This window comes from Primulina tabacum, chromosome 10 (assembly GCF_025594145.1).
Source record: "Primulina tabacum isolate GXHZ01 chromosome 10, ASM2559414v2, whole genome shotgun sequence".
Lineage (NCBI taxonomy): Eukaryota > Viridiplantae > Streptophyta > Magnoliopsida > Lamiales > Gesneriaceae > Primulina > Primulina tabacum.
The window spans coordinates 3,617,832-3,638,570 of NC_134559.1; the positions used below are offsets into that span (position 1 = coordinate 3,617,832).

The 20,739-nt window shown below is 34.1% G+C and overlaps 1 protein-coding gene across 4 annotated transcripts; it reads left to right on the forward strand.

The window, feature by feature from the left end:
• The first annotated feature begins 490 nt into the window (after nucleotides 1–490).
• Nucleotides 491–17,636, forward strand: LOC142505154 (DNA gyrase subunit A, chloroplastic/mitochondrial-like). 4 transcript variants are annotated; one of them, XM_075618004.1, is made up of 27 exons: nucleotides 493–1,036; nucleotides 2,080–2,149; nucleotides 2,296–2,361; nucleotides 2,680–2,781; nucleotides 3,122–3,166; nucleotides 3,235–3,333; nucleotides 3,457–3,543; nucleotides 4,241–4,311; nucleotides 5,068–5,176; nucleotides 5,338–5,400; nucleotides 6,398–6,463; nucleotides 6,634–6,722; nucleotides 8,505–8,553; nucleotides 9,608–9,694; nucleotides 10,013–10,106; nucleotides 11,793–11,863; nucleotides 11,952–12,041; nucleotides 12,871–12,996; nucleotides 13,080–13,237; nucleotides 14,351–14,432; nucleotides 14,521–14,685; nucleotides 14,759–14,860; nucleotides 15,089–15,222; nucleotides 15,855–15,975; nucleotides 16,139–16,193; nucleotides 16,271–16,370; nucleotides 17,194–17,636. In XM_075618004.1, exons 1-27 carry the CDS (start codon nucleotides 630–632, stop codon nucleotides 17,300–17,302), a joined length of 2,817 nt encoding a protein of 938 aa, XP_075474119.1. In that variant the 5' UTR covers nucleotides 493–629; the 3' UTR covers nucleotides 17,303–17,636. The 4 variants fall into 4 exon arrangements, with proteins under 4 accessions (XP_075474120.1, XP_075474119.1, XP_075474122.1 ...); XM_075618007.1 differs by lacking the exon at nucleotides 2,080–2,149 and having other exon boundaries at nucleotides 908–1,036; XM_075618006.1 differs by lacking the exon at nucleotides 493–1,036 and having other exon boundaries at nucleotides 2,080–2,144.
• The last annotated feature ends 3,103 nt before the right edge of the window (nucleotides 17,637–20,739 follow it).

Sequence of the window (20,739 nt, forward strand, 5' to 3'; positions counted from 1 at the left end):
TAACTTTGATTAACGCCCGAAGTCCTGAACACATGAGATACTGCTTCAAAGTGGAAACCTGGCGCAAATCTAAAATTTGATTTCCGGGTTGGGGAAAAGTGATCAAATCTTTGAACTATTCCAAAATTTGGTCAAGAAAGCTTATTCTATTTTACATTATGACACACGATCAATAATTCAATATCATGGTACTTGTGTAGCAACATAAATTTCTTATGTTAGGAGACTCGATTTCAATCCAAGTCGACCGCGGAAAAAAACCGCACCCGTGTAATAAAATAATAATTTAGTAATTTTGAAGTACTGCCACCCAGAAAATAACATAATTCTACATCTACGTTAAATAATCATTTCCTCAAAATAACACCAAACATAAAAAATGTTCTTGCTATATTTTTTCGAAATAAATTTAAGTTCACAATAATAAAAAGCAAATTGTAAAAAAAAAAAAAAAAACAATTTGAACGACAAGCACGTGCAGCTCAGATGCTTGAACATAATCTCTGGCTTGGCGGGCAACCCTCTCTGCAAATTGCAAAACCCAAACGCCCAACTTTAGGGTGTTACTATACTTTTTTTTAGTACTTCAGACAACAAAACCTCATTCTCTGCTCAATCTTCTTCATGGCATGAATGCGCATTGCATTCATTCCCGACCCTATTTTCCCATGGCTTTCGCTACTGGGCTTCGTATGCTCCGCGCTTCTCACCGCCAGCTAGCGTTCCTTGCCGGCCCGACCCGGTACCCCCTGCGGGATAGGACCCAGCTTGTCGCCAAGGACCGGCGGAGGTTATTTGCCGTGAAAGTTTCCGCTTCGAGGCGGAGGGAGGATGAGCGCGACGAAGAAGGCAATGATGGAGTATTGGCTGTGAGGCAGAGAGACGGAAATGGAGGCGGAGGCCAGGGTAGAGTAGTCGTTTGTGAGCTGCACAAGGAGGCCACGGAAGCTTACATGTCTTACGCCATGTCCGTGCTTTTAGGTCGGGCTTTGCCTGATGTCAGAGATGGTTTGAAACCTGTTCACAGAAGAATATTGTAAGTTTCGTTGTTACAACTTACAAGTTTATCTTGTTTGGATAATATTTTTCTCACACTGGTGCCGGATATATGTGCAATATGTTACGGCATTGAGCGGAAAATAATGAGTATGTGGAAGAAAATGGCGACAATGATGTCGAACTTATGTTGTAGGTGTTGGGATGGTGATAAATTGGTGGTTTCGTAACGACATAAAGCATTTGATTAGGCTGCAGTTGGCTAATATATAATAATGGTTTGCTGATGCTATTGTATGTATTTTTCTATTGTTGGCTTGAAGCTTGGTGCTTTACAGAGTTTAGTAGTGTGAATTGTGAAGCACAAAAATTGTTCTAATTTTGGTTTCTTAGCTGGATAATTAAATTTTGTAGTTTATTTTTTACACCACATTCTTGAGTACTAATCATAAGTATCAATAAAGGAAGTAATTAGACGTCAATATAACTCCAACCCAATGCAATTTTGAAAGAATAATAATTGTTAAAGACATGATGCCTCGTTTTATAGGCGCTTTTGTAAATAGAGAACATCCTTTAAGTGCTGCAAATATAATTATCATGGAAGTTGATCTATGATGGGCATGTGTGTAAAAAAGACAAAAAGAAACGGACAAACAAAGGAAAGATACCCCAACTACTTTTGTTGAAGTGATTACGTAAGAATAGAGAAGAATATCGAGTTCAGCAACTGTAACTGCTGGAGCAGGGAAAAGGAACTTGCTTGCTAGGAGTCCCACTACCACTCAGAACATCTTTAAACTAACTTTCTATGATTCTATCATTGGAATATCAAAGCTTCCTGACCATTACTGTGACACATATTGGTGTTGCTTGTGCATTTGTTAATTGCTAAAGTGATGCCATTTGATACTTATTTTGGATTTTCTTGTGTATGATGCCTATTAGCTGTTGTTTTACGCATATATTAATAAAATTATGTTTCTTATCAAAAAAAAAGTTGATCTATACTAATTTATGAACTTGATACCGAAACTTAAGTTTTCATTGGAATTAAAAAGTTTATTATTATTATTTGAACAGATATGCAATGCATGAATTAGGTCTTTCATCGAAGAAACCTCACAAGAAGTGTGCAAGAGTTGTTGGTGAGGTTGTATTTCATTTGAAAAGAGTTCATTTCTCATGTTATATGAATTTTGCACCCTATATTATTTTCTGTGCCTCATTTTTTTAATCATGGTCAAATAATAGTTTTCACATTGGAATGTTCTTTTAATGTTTTTGATTCAATTGCAGGTTCTTGGTAAGTTCCATCCCCATGGAGACAATGCCGTGTATGATTCATTGGTCCGAATGGCTCAGGTACCATATCTATCCGATCAAGTAATCTGAAAACGCACTGACAAATTGTTGAAATCCTAATTTGAAAAGGACATAGTCACTGTGAATCTTGATATTTCATCGATTTATAGCTGATAATCTCACCATCCAAGAATTAAACATTTACAGTAATGTCTTTGTTTCAAAAGAGTAAACTATAAGAACTTGACGATAACATAAACTATGCTACTTTTATCGTTCTGAGACTCTAATGCTGTGGGAATTCCCACCTGAATTGATTTAGATTGTAGTGATTATGTAGTTAGACCAGAAATGAAGTTTATAATCTGTACTTTCTAGGATTTTTCCTTGCGTTTCCCACTAATACGCGGGCATGGGAACTTTGGATCAATTGATGCCGATCCTGCTGCTGCAATGCGTTATACTGAGTGCAGATTGGAGGTGCGGTAATATAAGTTTATTTTCTTGTTTGTATTTGGCGCTGATGCCCTTGCTCTTGAGGAGTGTTGCCAATCATTGATTACTGCCTCGTCTCAATATGTAATTAATGTAGTTTATTACCAGTGAAAGGTAAACTTGCTGAATATATGGTTTCCCCCGGGCTTTAAGCTTCTGTAGCCTGGGTTATTCATGTGCAAAATTTTTGTCATCTTACCTTTTTGCATACATTCTGAGTGGGATCCTCTTTGAAATTAATTCTTTTTCTTGTTTGCTACTGATGTCCTTGAGCATTTTATTTTTGTATTTGATGGGCATTCATATTTCATGGTTCTTTCCTCAGGCCCTTACGGAGGCTATGCTTTTGGTGGACCTGGAACAAGATACTGTCAGTGCCTTCTTTTGAATTGCATTTTAGTTATTGCAATCTCGAACAACATTTTTCATATGATGTAGGTTGATTTTGTTCCAAATTTTGACAACTCTCAAAAAGAACCATCTTTGCTTCCTGCACGCATACCCCATTTGTTGCTGAATGGTGCTTCTGGGATTGCGGTATGATTTTAACCTCTTATATGTTTTATTGCCTTTTATATTACTTCTAATGTTCTGGATGGTCGATTTAGGTTATCTTATTTCATCATCAATATGTCACATCTTATGTATGTTTGCTTTCAGGTAGGAATGGCGACAAATATCCCACCACATAATCTCGAGGAGCTTGTAGATGCACTATCTGTCTTGATTCATAATCCTGAAGCAACGGTAACATTTAATGTCAAAATCCATATCTTTAGATTTCCTTTTCATTTTTTTTAAATAGAAACTTTAAATTAATTTCTGAACTTCTATTGTGGCTCTTCCTATTCCATTTATTTGGTTCCTACGTTATTTTTTATGAGTTGTGTAATGACTATCAACATCTAGTCTGGCGATTTTCTCCTCATAGTCTGAAAAGGTTAATATCTTGGCCCTGCAAAATTGTTGAATCATACCGTCCTGTCTGGTGTAATCTTCTCACGGTATGCTTTGACCACGACCCTCCCAAAAATTTATGAAAATGAAAAACTATATAGTACTTTTCTTTCTATAGGGGCAATCTGATTATGAAATTAAAGTTGTTAATGCAGTGTTTATTTGTACTGGAGTGCATAAGTCACATTATCCTATGCCTTCCATAGCAGCATAGAATTAAAAGAAAATGAGGGAAAAGAACAAGGTTTCAGTACTGCTCAGTACTCAGTACTGCAGCTTCAAGTTTCTGATGCATAAAGATGTTTCATTGATGCAAGGTTTCTACAGCATTATCATAGCATACTATTGTTTATTCTATCAGTTTTTTCAGTATCTTTATATGGTTATGAATCTTATCAGCTGACTGTTAAACATTATTTAGAAAATTGGTCTTGAGTCTTGACTCTTCTTTTATATCTCATGCTTTTGTGGCATACTGGCATAACAGTTGCAAGAATTGCTAGAGCACATGCCGGGACCTGATTTCCCAACTGGAGGAATAATAATGGGAAATCTAGGGTAAGTTATTATACCCTTCTCTCTTCAATGAAACTGAGTGCGAAACAAGATTTTAGTTTCAAGAGTGTTGTTTATACATAATGTGTGCCCTTTGGGAAACACATAAACCGTGCTATCGTCCATCTTTAGAAACTTTCTTCTTGCATTATTAAAAATAAAACTGTGACGGAATATGATGTGGCGTCCCTAGGATAAGATGATATTATTTTGTATTTCAGTGTTATGAATGTTTCTTTTGTCTTGCATGCATTCACATGTCTACAATTAGTTCATGTGCATGGTGAAGTTAGATATTATCCATGGACACATGTTGATATATTTGGAGCTGTAACTAACTGGGGTGTAATAGTTATAGATGATCTCTATTTCCGAAGTTGAGGGACAGCAGATCCACTCCTATCATTGTTAGAAATTTTGTGGTTGGATGGCACTGTGTCCCATTTATTGTTGTTTGATGAGTTTCCTAAGTGTTATAAGCGGGGGAAATGCATCATGTATTTCTCTTCGCCATTTGCATGAAAACTTATAGCTTTGTTTATTTGGAACCTCTAGTGGAGGTTGAAATTGCTTTTCATGCAGATTACAACATCGGTGGTTTTTGTTCTCAGTTTACTGTGAATCTGACGAGTAGATGCATTTTATTAACCCATTGCTTAAATTCATTCCTCAATACAGCATTTCCTTTTAGTCCTTAATTTAAGGCTGTTGATCTGCTACATGGTTTGTTTTTTCTTATATCTTATTTATTTTTTGAAGCATTTTAGAAGCATACCGAACTGGACGAGGTCGTGTCGTAATCAGAGGGAAGACTGATGTTGAATTAGTTGATTCCAAAACCAAACGTTCAGCAATTATAATAAAAGAGGTTTCTTTGACAGTTTAATATTAATTATATAATACTTTTATTTGAGGTTTCTTTGACAGTTTAATATTAATTATATAATACTTTTATTTTTTTCCCAATTTTAATTGGAATTTCAGTCGAATGACACTGTCAATCTTTAATTGGTTTCATGTTTGAAACAGGTTCCATATCAGACTAACAAAGCGTCTCTTGTTGAGAAAATTGCGGAACTTGTGGAGAATAAGGTTTGTAATTACTATGATCGGTTCTCTTTTCCAAAGATTTTAAGTTCTGCCTTTTGTTATTTCTAGCCTTATTGGATTGCCTCATCTTTCCTGAACATGTACACTGTACAAACTTGATTATATATAATTATCTGTGTGTAAATAGATGCATGTAATATGAGTTATATTATAATTATCCCATTGATGGTGTTAGGTGGAAATGGCTTGTACTCTGTTGATGTTTCAGTTTAATGTAGGTCATCATCATATTGGATTTACTTGGACCTTTAATGATTGCTGTTAATTATTATCTTTTGGCTAATGCCTTATTGGCTTCAGTTTTGAAATATCTGGAAGTATCCTGGTCGATACTTCTATTTGTTTTTCATTGATGCTTCTGTTTATCAATTTCCATGAGTTGAATTCCACCTATTCGAATGTTATATAGCTTTTTACCCATATGTGCCATTATGTTTCTTCCCAGTCAGACTTAAGAAATATTTGTATTAGTTTGTCAGGGTGGTGGTATATAGAAATATAAGCATGCTATGCCATTAATGCTCTTTGGTTTTCTTTTAGAATCTGACAAATAGTGATACTCCAGGTTTCTTGATAACCTTTACTTGTAACTGGGGATGGACATTAGCGTAAGCTGGTCGAATGTATGTTTATGATCGGGTTTTGTTGGGCCCAGTGTTATGCTTACCTTCCCGAAGAGAGATGCATTTAAATATTAAAAGTATCCTAAGTTTGAATTGTAAGTAACAAAGGGCGTTCCTTCCAAACAAAGCAACATATTACTGTACTTATACACACCCTTCCTTGCTTTTGAGTTTTTGCCCTTTCTCCCACTCAGTGCTAGGACTACTGGAGTCAAAACTGGTTGTTTTGGTGCATTGCTGTCTGGTACTTCAGGCTGGATCACTGAAGTGTTTCTTTTTTGTCCATCCTTTACCTTCTTACTTTCATTCAAAATATATTGTTATTAATTTATGTTGAAGTTTCGAGTTTTTGTTAGGTTTTGGAAGGAATAAGTGACATACGCGATGAAAGTGATCGATCTGGAATGCGCGTAGTCATTGAGGTAGTTCTTGTTTTGTTTATGAACTTGTGTTTATTGTCTATCTGTTAAAGACACTGGTATCTATGTTCTCAATTTTCGTTTTACTGTATAATCTTATTGATATTTGAGGATTTTGGAGTTTATCTCTGTACTTCCTTGAATTGTTTTTGCTCTGCCTCCCAAATTTCCAGCTTAAGAGGGGATCAGATCCATCCATTGTTTTGAATAGTCTTTATCGTCAAACAGCTCTTCAATCTACATTTAACTGCAACATGGTGGGGTAAGTATTTGACAAAGTAATTTTATATCTTTTTGCTCTAGATACATCATTTATAGCAATGCAAACTTATATGTATTTGTTTAGGCGTCTACAAAAAAAGAGAGATGTTGAATGCTCATGTGCGCTATTCCCTTAGTTAATTGATACTGATTGGAGTTTTATTTGCTAGCTGTAGTCAGTTTACATTGGCAACCTACCTCATGTGATTTATGTTTTTGTCACAAAGGTTGAAGATATTGTGTTCTCCTCGTTTCAAAGCTTGATGATTACTTAAATAAGGATCTTGCCTACTGTCATTGGGACCTGTTATTTTGTACTATGTCATTGTTATTCATTCTTCAGAAATAATTTCAGTTTCATTCTTGACTCACCCTCCTTAGGTTTCGCCGAGGATTTATGTCTTGCAATATTTAATTTTAATTATCGGTAATCATAAATGACAATATCTCGCGTCTGACATGGCCTTAGGTCATGCATCTTGCTGTTTTTTTGGCAACCGAAGATAACTGTTAACATAAGAAAGCTACTTCTAAAGTTCAACTTGTATTTTAAAAAATGCAAGTTTTGGGTGACAATGCATCAACTACCTAGTGAGCCCTGTCACAAATTGGATACTGTATTTTCTTCTGGCTTGACACCTTTTTAGGTCTCATTTCATAAACATATTCCTTTTCATGTTTAGAGTTATAGGAAATTGAATCCAGATGGAGAGAACACAATGAGATACTTCATATTGTCCACGAGGATGACATTTTTATAGTATTGTTGATTGATTAATGGAGATATGAAGTCTTATAGGTATATATTTGAGGTGTTTGTTACTTTTAATTTGAAAAGCAAAATAGTTGAGATGTTTTTTTTATATATATCTCGATTATACTTAGAATCGTTGATTTGATATGTGAAATTATAAAGTGGAGAGGCAATGACAGTTCATTATATTTGTTGGTCAATCTGGATGGAGCAAAATAGAAGGATTTTCGACAATATAAAATAGTAAACTAAAGAATGTTAGGGAAAAGATTAGTAGTTTCGGACATATGGCTGGATTGGAAAACATTCAGAGATTAAGAATTTCTAGATTTCAGATTTATTTAGGGAGTAAAGTTATATTTGCTGTTGATATGACTAGTGATTTTACCTTCTCTTTTCCCCTTGCGGATCTCTTGTCCTTTTTTGTAACTATTAAATTTTAATCTTCTAATAAATTATCATTTCTTATTAAAAAAAAGCGGAGAGGCAATTGGTAAATCAAGTTGTATGACAAAATGTTAGAATGTAAGGTGGGAATGATTTGATTTGATGAATTTAAGAAAAAATGGGATGAATATTTTTCCTTTCTTTTTACTTTTTAAGCAGAAAAATAGGTTGAGGCAATGAAACCTTCATTTTAGAACAGAAACTGCACAAAATTTTCCTTTTAAAAAGGGATGTTGTCAAGGCAATTACATGTTACTAATAGCGTCTTCCAATCTCTTGTTAGAGCTGGATATTTTTCAGAAAGACATCGAGTCATTCCTCGCAATGGTGATGACATTCTTGCTTTATTTGTTGAAATCCCGCGGGGAATATGCCTATTGCTGTTATTTTATGTCATTGTTTAATATTTTTCACATTCATTTTCTATTTTTCTTCAAATGTCTATTGTTGGAATGCAAAATGGTACACGTAGATTTTTCCTCCTTTATGATCCATTACTCCTATTCTATTAGATAGCCCATCTACCACTTAATGTAAAATGTGTTTCTTCTGTATTTATCCTTGGCGATTTCTTCATCTCAGAATTCTCAATGGTCAACCAAAACAGATGGGTTTAAAGGAAATACTTCAGGTTACAAACACTCATTTCTATGTACTTTGATACGGTTGTGGATGTTTATCAGCATTCAATCAATATTTTGAATCAGGTGTTCATTTATTTTTCTGTATTAATTTAGATATTGACTGATCTCGAAAAACTGAGTTCTTATCATGAACCCTATATATTAAAAACATATTGATTCGGTATCTTGGATGGTGAATTCAAAAAGTGCAACTTACTTGCTATCATCAGAAATTTAAGGACTTTGATTGATTGAAATTTTTTACGCATGATCATTTTTTACCGCTCATCAATATTAAGCTATAAATAACGTATAAATAATCAGACAAGGATCAAGATTTTGTGTGTCAATTTATTGAGAAAATGGTGGATTTTACGCATAGCAGTTTACTATGGTAAAGTATCTTTAGATATAGGATTTATGCGATTGCTGACAAAGGAATTAGTCTTTTCACTATTGTACAGTTTTTTACCTGTGGAAATCAGAATTTGTTCAAAACTATGGAGCATCTTGGTCTTTGGGGCCTATTCAGTATTTGAATCAAAGATGTGGTATGACATGAATGAGAACTATGGATTGAAACCACCCTTAATATTTACATCAATAAAAGTACAGGAGTGTATTTTAGAATAATTCAAAAACTATTATTTGGAAGCTTTGCACAAGAAGGAACTTTTCTAGGTATGAACAGATTTCGACTGTCCTCTGCATGTGTATTTATTTCTTTGACTTGTTGCCATTGATATCTTTGTGCATTTGATCACATTTTTTCCTTTCCATGGTTTAAGTGTTTTGTCCTTTATTACTTGGAAAGAAGCACTGAAATGCTTATGTAGCACAAAAGTTTAGGAATTCAAATGTGTGGATTCGAGTGTCGGTTCATGTTTTCCTATCAATTGCTATTCATAATCTCGAGCTCTGATGGTTCTGAATTTGTGTTATGTCTTATACTTGGCATACAATGCCGTTTCCCACATACACATATTCTCTCTCTTCCTCCCTTAAAGTGGATCTGTTGATGTGTCTGAAAATATTTTGGTATAAATGTTTTTATTCTTACAGGCATTTTTGGATTTTAGATGTTCTGTCGTTGAAAGGCGTGCTAAATTTAAACTCTCACAAGCACAGGATCGTTATCATATTGTTGAGGTATGAGCTTACAAATTCATAGTTCAATGATATTACTAAGTAACAACCAGATCCATTTTATGAATTGTGCAAAAGTGAGCATGATCGAGCTAATGACTCCTTGAATTATCATGTCTTGAGAGATTTATGTTGCCACCTCATTCTTTAGTAACGAAAGAAAAAGGTCAATTGTCTTCTGATATTTATCATTACCACACAATTCTCTTGTCATTTCTGTTGCTGATATGCATTTCTGTTTGGTGTTTGAACAAAGGGTATCATAACAGGACTTGTCATTTTTGTTGCTGATATGCGTTTCTGTTTGGTATGTGAACAAAGGGTATCACTACAGGACTTGATAATCTAGACAAAGTCATCGACATAATCAGAAGTGCACCAACCCACGTATTAGCATCTGATCATTTACAAAAAGGCAAGCCGCTTTAGTCTCTTAACTTGTTGCTTTGTAAAAAAAAATTATTTTGTAGGTTCTTCGTGTTCCAAGAATAGAGAAGTCATTTTGTTCCCGATTCTATGTTTCAACTTTTTCGTTGATTGAATGATTTTACGAGCGCTGAGTCATGTTTAATACCTTGGTGCTAGATGCCCACTTCATTTTTAATAATATTTGGAAGACATTTCGCATGTGTTTTGTTTGTTTATGACGACTCAAATTTTGAAGGTAAAACTGTATTTTTATAAGTATTAAAGTGCCTGGAAATCTCAGCGATGTTGGAAAGATGTGGACCTGGAAACCTGCTTGTTGAAGCCTCTATTGATGGTAGCAGAAAAAGTTTTCTTGCTATAAGAAAGAATGAAGGACAAGAGTATGAGTAAATTATTTTCTGATAGTTAGCACAGTCAAAGAGGAGGCATGCCTTTGGTTGGAAAAGGATCAGAGATCCCAAATAGGAGTTGTTTTTGTTGGTTAATCTTTTGTTTCACTTCATCTGTGGGGCTTAAAGAATAATCCGAGGGACTCTATTGTTAGGAGATACCTCTTCCTAGTCCTAGACAGCCAGCTGAACCAATAGGATGCAAAATTCTCTCTCCTCGCATATTACTTGATAGAAATAGGTGGCATAAGAGTGAGCTCCACTTTTTGGAGATACAATTATATGTGAAATATTCTTGTGGATTGAGGCATTATGCTGTGAGGACTTGACTTTTCGTAGTTGGGTCGAACTATGGACAGGGAGCATGTGAAAATTAACATATGAATTTTCTAAAACTGGATTTCTCAAATCTCTTCTGCATTGGGAGTATGTGGTTGAAGAAGCATGACTTGTGAAGTATGTCAAAATTGTAATGCTATAGGGGCCAATTCAGTTTTTCAAGGATAGAAACTTTAAACCTCCATGGGTGGAAGCAGACTTGTTGGCTTATTTGCTTCTTATACAATCAAATTATTTGTTTGATGTCCAAACCTCATTAATTTTGGTACAGTTCAGCTGGTGTATATTTATGGGAAAGGCATTCAACTACTAATTTTTTGGCCATCGGGGATTCAGGGAACATAGCTTGCTGTGCTCTAGCAATGACATTATATCTGGTTATATTTATGTTCTTACCTGGTTGGATAGAATTGGCATCGATGACTATGGCCAGATGTATTTGAATTGACATAATTTGTTTTTAACTTTTGGGAGACAAACCTTATTCCCCTCGTTCATTTTTTGCCAATCTGGTGAGCGGCCATAACTGTCTATACCTAACCTGGCCATGTCATCAATGTTTTTTTCCAAAAAAAGCCAAAAAATAAAGAAAATTGTTCTCTTCTAACTTGTAAACTTGGAAAATACTTTTGCCTCTTATCACTAAGAAGGTCTGAGTCTGAGTTTGAGTCTGAGTCTGAGTCAGAGTCAACCTAGCTATTGGCTGTCTGAAAATAAACTTGGGAAGAATGTGCAAAGTGGTCGGTTTGGGTTTTGGATTGCATGGTTCATGTTTTCTGTATTTTCATAATTTCCTTTGCTCTTTGTACGTGTTTATGTACTTAAAGTTTTAAACTGATTGGATAACATATGAAGGACTATTTAATTCTACTGGATGTTAGAAAATTTGTTATGGCTGAAATATCTGTTGCTTTATAATTAATAATAAGTTTATTTTGTTGCAGTGTTCAGCTTGACTGACGAGCAAGCAGAAGCAATTTTAGATATAAGCCTTCGAAGGCTTACATTTCTTGAGGTGCTTCAATATCTTGTGATTCCTTTATTTTCCTCATGTTTGTATGGTATTTTTCTAATATTGACTACTTTCTCTATGGTTTCTGCAGAAAAATAAGTTTGTTGACGAGGGGGAGTCTTTGACTGAACAAATCACCAGGCTACACGAACTTCTCTCAAGTAAAAGACAAATACTTAAGGTTGTTTTCTCATAGAGTTTCTTGTTTCTTTTATTCAAGTGAAATTGTATCCTTGCAAGCTCCAATTTCATGGTCATGCTTATGTTGGTTGATTCATTTTACACTCACGAGTGGGTCGTGGGCGAGACCTTTAGAATAACTGAGATTGGTATGGGTGGTGTTGAAATCAATGCAAGATTTGTTCGAAACAAATCTTGGACAATTTCTTAGCAAGAGGCAAATTTTTTTGGAAAGTGGTGGTTCATGAATGTTGGTCTGTGTGGACCGAGAGAAATAGAAGAATTTTTGACAACGTTGAAGCTACGAGGGAAGAGTGCAAGGAAAATATCAAGATCAAAATATTTACTTGGATTGAATCTAACGTAGACTTTCAGAATGTCTCAATCTCATATTTATTGAGAGATTGAGCATTGGGTTAGGGTCTTATCTAGTATTTTGTCGTGAGTTGATTACTAGTCCGCTTTGTGTAATTAAAAGCTATTATTGATAGGGTTAGGTTCTTAAGGTTTTATTTTCCGTCCTTTTCTTCTTTTTAATGTTGCACCCAGCTTATTGTATATTGGAGTGTGGAAGTTCAGTGCTTAACAATTGTTATCCATCTTCTTGATGATCTTTGTTTTTAATTTGACCTGATAAATGTCCAGTGAAACTGCTTTCCTCGGGATGCTAAAGATTGTGCTTTTTTCTGTGTCTTCATTTTATTGTAGTTGTCTTAATTGTTTAATCCATGTATGCATTTTTTTGAGTGCTGACATTTGTGTCATTCTTGTCGTCAACTTTAAAGTCGGTGAATTTCCATTTTATAAAGTTATTCGTGTTTCATGCATAGTTGATAGAAGAAGAAGCAATTGAAATAAAGAATAAATTTTCTACTCCACGGCGATCAATGCTGGAGGACAGTTACAGTGGCCAAGTTGAAGATATTGATGTCATCCCAAATGAAGAAATGCTATTGGTACTTCGCCTGCTTTGTTTTTTTTGATAATAAAAAATGTTCATTTTGTCTGTGCTTCCAAATGTTCCTGGTTCCACTTACAGGCCCTCAGCGAGAAAGGCTATCTAAAAAGAATGAGGCCTGATACTTTTAATCTCCAAAACCGTGGGACTATTGGTAAATCAGTCGGAAAACTGAGGATAAATGACACAATGTCCGATTTCATTGTTTGTCGTACCCATGATCACGTTTTGTACTTCAGGTATTTGCATCTAGTTTCTCTCTGTTAGTTTTGTTTTTATGCGTAGAAGTTTGTTTATTATTTTCTTTCTGTTAAACTTTACTTGCTTAATATCAGATTTTAACGTCTGAAACTTGTTTTGTGTTGGAAATTCACCATCTAGAACTTGTTTCATGAAGGAAATTCAGCATAATTTTTTTAAATCTGGAATCAATTTGGAAACTGTAGAGTTTCTTTACCACAATCTCGGATTACATAGATGCAAATGTAAAGGATGGCAACTCTGAAATAGCAGCACAATCTATATGCAGTTTTAGCCAATCAAGATTTAATGGTCTGCAAGTACAACCATATAGACTTAGGAGGATAAAACGTCTCATATTTTTCTTTTGCGTACCTTTTCAAACTGGTATACGCGTGGAAGATTGATCTTAGCTTGGTTATCTACATGATATTCTTCAGCTACTATTTTTTATTTATAAGAAACAATATTTTATTAATGATATGATAAGAGTTAGTTATGGCTCCCTTTCAATGTTAATTCTGTCGTAAAGTGATCAAAATCAATATCGACAGAAGTGAACCTAATATGATGTGAAAGAAGATTGAAGAAAATGAATAATCTTCGTTGCTTGGTTCATCCACAAAATGATGATAACTTAAAGCTAAATGTTCAACCTTATCTGGAAAAAAGGAAAATGTGTAGAATTTGTAATTTTAGAAAATGAGATCCCTAATCCCTTGATTGCAGGTCTGGTACGTAGGTTTAACACTTTATGATTTAGATTGTGGAAGTGATAAATTTTGATTTGGAAAAAACCCCGCGGCCAGGGCTATATATTTGTTGTTTTCTGTTAGGCAAACGTGGATTATAGAGTATTCTTCATAATTCTCTGTTAGAATAGAATCATATATAAAAAAGACTATTTTATCTCTTGTGATTTGTTTTTTATTGATAAACACTGCCACTACCTTATCTGTTCTAATCTTCAGCTTTCACTGTGCTTTCACTATAACATCAGTGTCAGTTTATGTATTTGTCCATCTGTGAGTTTTATTTTTATTCCAGAGGTGTAACTTGGTTGTGTTATGATAAGTCTAACATTACTTAGCCCATGCTTAAAATTCCCACAGTGATAAAGGAACAGTTTACTCAGCTCGTGCCTATAGAATTCCTGAATGCAACAGAGCTGGTGCTGGCACACCACTAGTCCAGGTATTGTCTTGCTCTACTTGATCTTTTAGTTTGTCTTTTTAAGTTCTCATACTATATTTTTGTGGTTAATATTTTGCTCTGAATCCAGATCTTGTCCTTATCTGACGGCGAGAGAATAACTTCCATCATTCCTGTGAGTGAATTTGATGGAGATCAGTACCTTATTATGCTAACCGTGAACGGATACATCAAGAAAGTTTCTTTGAATTACTTCTCATCGATAAGATCAACTGGAATCATAGCAATTCAACTGGTTTGCCCATGTCCTTGTTGTTTGAATTTTTTTTTTATATTTTTAGATCTGAGACCTAACTTGGAAATTTCAGGTTCCTGGTGATGAATTGAAATGGGTGAGGTGTTGTACAAATAATGATTTTGTAGCCATGGCCTCTCAGAATGGAATGGTGATTTTGAGTGCTTGTGAGAATGTAAGTTTATAATAATACTTATCTAAACTATTGGCCTGATGCCATATGGGGATAATTATTGGAACTGGAGTTGTTAACACATTCCTGTTTTTGCAGCCAATACCATTTGTTAGCTCTAGTTATATGATTTAATATCATTTGTGACAGCTGATTATGCGTCCAACGTTACATTAAATTATTTGATCTGTCTTAATCTGTTTCCAATGTTGACATGGTTTGCTTTTTTAGGTTAGAGCGCTTGGAAGGAACACAAGAGGTGCAGTTGCCATGAGACTCAAACAAGGGGATAAAATGGCAAGCATGGACCTGATTACAGCATCTCTGAGCAAAAAGTTGGAAAACTGGGAAATGCAGCGGACACAGTAATTTCTCAAATAACAACTTTGTTGAAAGCATGTATTATTATATTTAGTGCTACTTCATTTTTGTTGTCATGTATGATTTATATAGTAATAACATGAAGTGCAGCTGCTCTGGTACACTATATTCATTTATGCTGCTCGATATTACTTGTTTTGTCTGCATTCGAACATTTCTTTGTACATTATCCTAATGCTATTCTAGGGTTGATTTTAAACTCAAGGGAACGAAATCGAACTATTTTTAATAAACTTCCAATACAGAACACTGATATAATCATTGGTTTATTACAGTAGATTGACAGTTAAATTGGTGACATGGTTCTGTTGATGCATGTGTACCTTTTCCACTTGGAGAATGTGATTGATACACTAAAGCTTTCATTAAGCATCATTGAAGTGTCATTGGATTTTTTCTGATAGTGGTTAATGCCCAAGGTTCAGTGCTTCCATTCCATAAATTCTCATCCATATTTTAACTTGCTGTAGACCTAATGATATTGTTTCTGTTTGTCTTCAGTATGAGATTATACTTTCACTTGTTGCTTCATGCGTTTTATTTATAATAATTGAAGATTTACAATCTTTTCTTTTGCTAATAGAAATTTTCCATCTGTTTCTTTTTGTTTGGTCAGTGGGAGGAGCTTAAGTGGTCCGTGGCTGCTGTTCATTTCTGAAAGTGGCTTTGGCAAGAGAGTTCCTCTTAGTAGCTTTCGGATGTCACCATTGAATAGAGTTGGTCTGAAGGGTTACAAGGTGGGTCTCCTTCTCATCGGGGAATAAATAAAGAAGATTATTGGACTTGTTTCCTCTTTTGGGGGAGAGAACAATCAACTTAAGCAACAATAGTACACTGTCCATACTATAAAGATTAGTTAAATTATGTGCAACATGCTCACTGTGTGCTGTAATGGCGCAGTTTTCATCTGAAGATCGTCTGGCTGCGGTTTTTGTAGTTGGGTTCTCTGTAGGAGGTAATGTGTTCTTCAACTTGGTATATTATTCTAGTCAATAATGGAATATGTAAGTAACATGAATGAATTCTGAGCAGAAGATGGAGAAAGTGATGAACAAGTTGTGTTGGTCAGCCACAGTGGAATTGTGAACAGAATCAAGGTTAGGGATGTCTCCATTCAGTCTCGATATGCAAGGTATTACAAGTTCTTTTTCCTAATTTTCTATTGTTTGGGAGGATACCTCTTAACCGACTGTAATGATTCTCATGTAAAAATGATCATGTTTTTTTGTCTGCTTTTGGAATGATGCATGTATACTTCTGTATGTTTGAGTAGGTTGAAGCCAGATTCTATAGCTCGTCTTGTTGGGTACCAATAACCAAACAAGTTGTCCATTAGCTAGTAAATGTTATTTAGTATCATTGTGCTGTCTTCTCTTGATGATGTGAAGGGGACCGGCCAGAGCCGCCGGACACGCCAAGCTACATGTTAGAATTGATCCCTGCTCATTTGAAATGCTCTTGTAAAAACCCAACCTGGTTTAAATCAAGATAGACATGATCTAGAATTCTAGATCTCGTGAATATAAATGCAGCCTTTTTTTAAAGTGCACGTGTAAAAATTACATCACTCTACTTTGAGATGAAAGTTCAAAATCTGCATTCTAGATTGAAAAATAAATTGTTCTCACCAAATAACCGCATAAACCAAATTCCTGACTCTTGTTCCTTTGTACAATGGTTAGCGAAATCTGAGAGCGCTCCACCCATGCCTTCTTTTCCTGAATAATAGAACCTGGGCACACTGTTTTGGTAATATGAAGATGATGTCACTGAAATATCTGTGAATTTATTTACCTAATTTCTCCTTGCACAATCGAGTACAATTTTGTATTGTCACAGGGTGTAGGATGAGAATAATTCAGACCACTTAGAATGCTCGAGGCGGCGTTGATCATTTAGCTCTCATTTTCTGACTTTTTTCACCTCCTTTTCTGCTGCCTTCGTTTCTTTTCCAGAGGAGTGATATTGATGCGCCTCGAGTATGCTGGAAAAATTCAGTCGGCTTCCCTTATATCAGCAGCTGAAGCAGAGTCTGAGGAAGTTCTGGCGGCCGAAGAAGCGTAGAGACAATATTTAGATGGAAATTTGTAAGTTCTTTCTCTCTTACTTGGCTAGCTATGATGGTATGTAAACTCTGTAAATACTTGTAGTATTTTGCCATATGCCCTCTCTTTACGTAGCTTGATAGAAGTTTCTGCGTCTATTATTATTCTGCAAGTTAAGAGGAAACATTTACTTCTGATCCCGTTTCCTTTGCCTTTTGGGTTCCTTTGCCTTTTGGCATCTTGCCTTGTTTGGCATTGTATGACTTAGCACGAGAATTTTCAGTTCAAAGAGAAGGGTATTGATTTCCTGGAGGAAGACTGCTTTTACATAACGAAAAGTGCGTTTTTCTGTTGTAGTAGGAGTGTAATTTTTGCATATCTGATTTGAAAGTATGTCCAAGCTTTACTCAAACTTTGATAATTTTGAATACGAATCAAGTGCACCTCGTTCATTGCATTTGTATGTATAGCTTGGGGAGAAATGAGTCCATTTCAAATCTTCATTGTCCACAGAACTCCGAACGAGTGTTCCTAGAATATAGCACTCAAGGCTACAAATTCAAAATCTAAAATCCAAATTCCAATTGCCAAGAATAACGTCAAACACAAGCCTTTCTTGCAAATGCCACTTCAAATCTTGTAAATTCCGAGCGGTTCAGTTTGTTGATTTTTCTGTGTACTGTATTTGGGTAAAAAGATTTGGTTGGCCTGGATGTCAACTCTGATACAAATATGTTTAATTTGTTTGTATAATTATCTGTTTTTTAATTTCAAATCTCTCATTGGTACATTTTTTCTAATCATCTCTAATTCAATTTTATGATTTTTATATAATAATTCCCACAATTCTGTGGTATCAAGTATAAAAAAGTATGGCTCGGATAGTTAAGAGCTAGTATCAGAAACTGGATAGTTTAGGTTGTATTCGTTCGTAGCACATCCTAACGTGTTTGGTGTAAACATTTAATAATACAAGTCAAATACTTGGAAAATTGCGGAATACTTGACTAAAATATGGTCTCCATTGCTTGGCAAGTTTCTTCCGAAGCTTCTCAGGTTTGTATTTTTCAATCAACGGCTTGTATCTGATTCAACGACTTCTTTCCTTATTGAAGTTACAGGCGAGGCTGCATCATCCCGTATGCACTTATTTTCGTTGAATATTACTTTTTATACTTGATAGACGAGATAAATATTAAATATAGATTGATTAATGTATAAAAAATAATAATAATAACAAAGTGCTATCGTGATTCGTCTGTTTTTTTAATTATGTGAGAATCTGTATTTGTTACTTTTCAGTGTGCATTGAATAAACTCATGGTTAACGCAATAACTTGCAAATCACACTAGTTAGGTGAACCACATAGGGTGTGTTAAGCTCGTACGATAAGATATTGGTAGAGAGAATTGAATTCTCGATTATTGATCAAAGGCTCGCTTATTCTACCTTATTCAGGTCTCATAAACTATTTTATGTAGAAATGAAGTGTGTTTATTGGAAGAACTATGTATGAATACAATTGTAAACCAGTCAAATTCGTCCTGAAAAAGAAAGATAATTTTATAAGTTTATTTATTAATATTTATATGATTTATTATTTGTAATCTAAAAAAAATCGTAAGTTATAATTATACAGGTTACTGTAAGTTGACTAGTCGAAATTCAATTGATAAGTTTTTTCTCCCCACGGAACGTTCCGGTGAATGATAGCCGTTGCATGATTGTTCCTCCAGAAAATCAAACTGTTGAATTGAAAATTAACCTTTATTTTTATCCTAACAACAACTTTGTTGAAATTAAGATATAATATCTCCGTTTCTCAATTCGATAGAATGATTGCGTGAAAAAAAATTTATTAGTAACAATTAATGGATATTAAAGTGTTTATTAATTCCAAATCTTTTTAAATTTTGATTGATTTCAAAACTAGTTATTAATTCGCATGTCAATATATCATGGAGTGGGTCTCATGTGAGATCGTCTCACGGATCTTAATATGTGAGGCGTGTCAACCCTACCGATATTCACAATAAAAAGTAATACTCTTAGCCTTAAAAAGTAATATTTTTTCATGGATGACCCAGATAAGATATATGTCTCATAAAATACAACTCGTGAGACCGTTTCACGCAAGTTTTTACTTATATCACGACTGAGTAGTTAAATCATTTTGAGTATATGTTCCAATACATTAATTTTTATTTATTTATTTTTGTAATTTATATATTTAAAAAACTAATCTATATTTCCGAATTGTTTTAGTTTAACATGTATAAGAGAGCCGGCTTACCTACTATATCTAATACAACATAAATAATAAAACATAATTATCATATTAGATCTGGGCTATATATATAAAATATATTCTCATAGGAAACATTCTCACGATTTCAAATTTATGAGACGGATATCACACATAAAAAAATATTATTTTTATATAAAAAATAATTTTCACTGTAAATATGGATCAGATCAACCTGTTTCACGATTATAGATCTGTGAGACCGTTCATAACAAACATACTCATATAATATATATATATATATATATATATACATAATCAAACATATGTTTCCTTCTCTCCCACATGTAAAAGTAATTAAATAATCAATCAGTTAATTATTTAATAGGAATTAGAATCATCAGAATCGTCTTTATTATACTAATTTTAATGGTCGAGTTTACGATGCATTGAATCATTGGATTATCCACTTTATGTATTTTGTATAAATTTATAATGTAAGATTCTTTTATATTAAATTAAATAATTAAATTGTTGTTATTTCAATCTAAAGACTTCATTCATGAATCATGACGACAACATCGAAAATTTTGAAATCCATGCACATTTTATTTTATTAATTAAAAAATATGTATTTTTTTAATTAATAATATGTGCATGAATTATTTATTATGATGAGTCTGATGACACACTAATAACCCATAAATTATATATATATATATATATATTTAACCAACTAACAAATATTTATGTTTTTTTTGTTTATTTATTTAATCAATTTAATTTTATTTATTCAATAGATAATAAAATTCCCAATTTTTTTTTTTGTTATAAGTTGAAATATTAAATTCTTAACTTCTCTCAAATCTAAAATTCAAGATTTTCATCCTGCCATCCAGAATCCAAACGGGCATTTCATTTACAACCTAACAGAGATGGAACAATCACAACTCTTCAAATATTTTGCAGTCTACATATTTAAGAGTATTAAAGCGTCTAGAATGGATATATACACAGACGAAATGTATGTATATGTGTGTGTATATATATATGGAACGTGCTTCTGGAAATTCGCGCTAATGTCAAAGCAGGACAACTACACATAGGAGAAGAGACCAACAACGTTGCCCAAATTTACTATGATTATTACAAAACTGCTAGTATAATAATATTATTGAATTCCATTTTACCATTTCAAGAATGATCAATC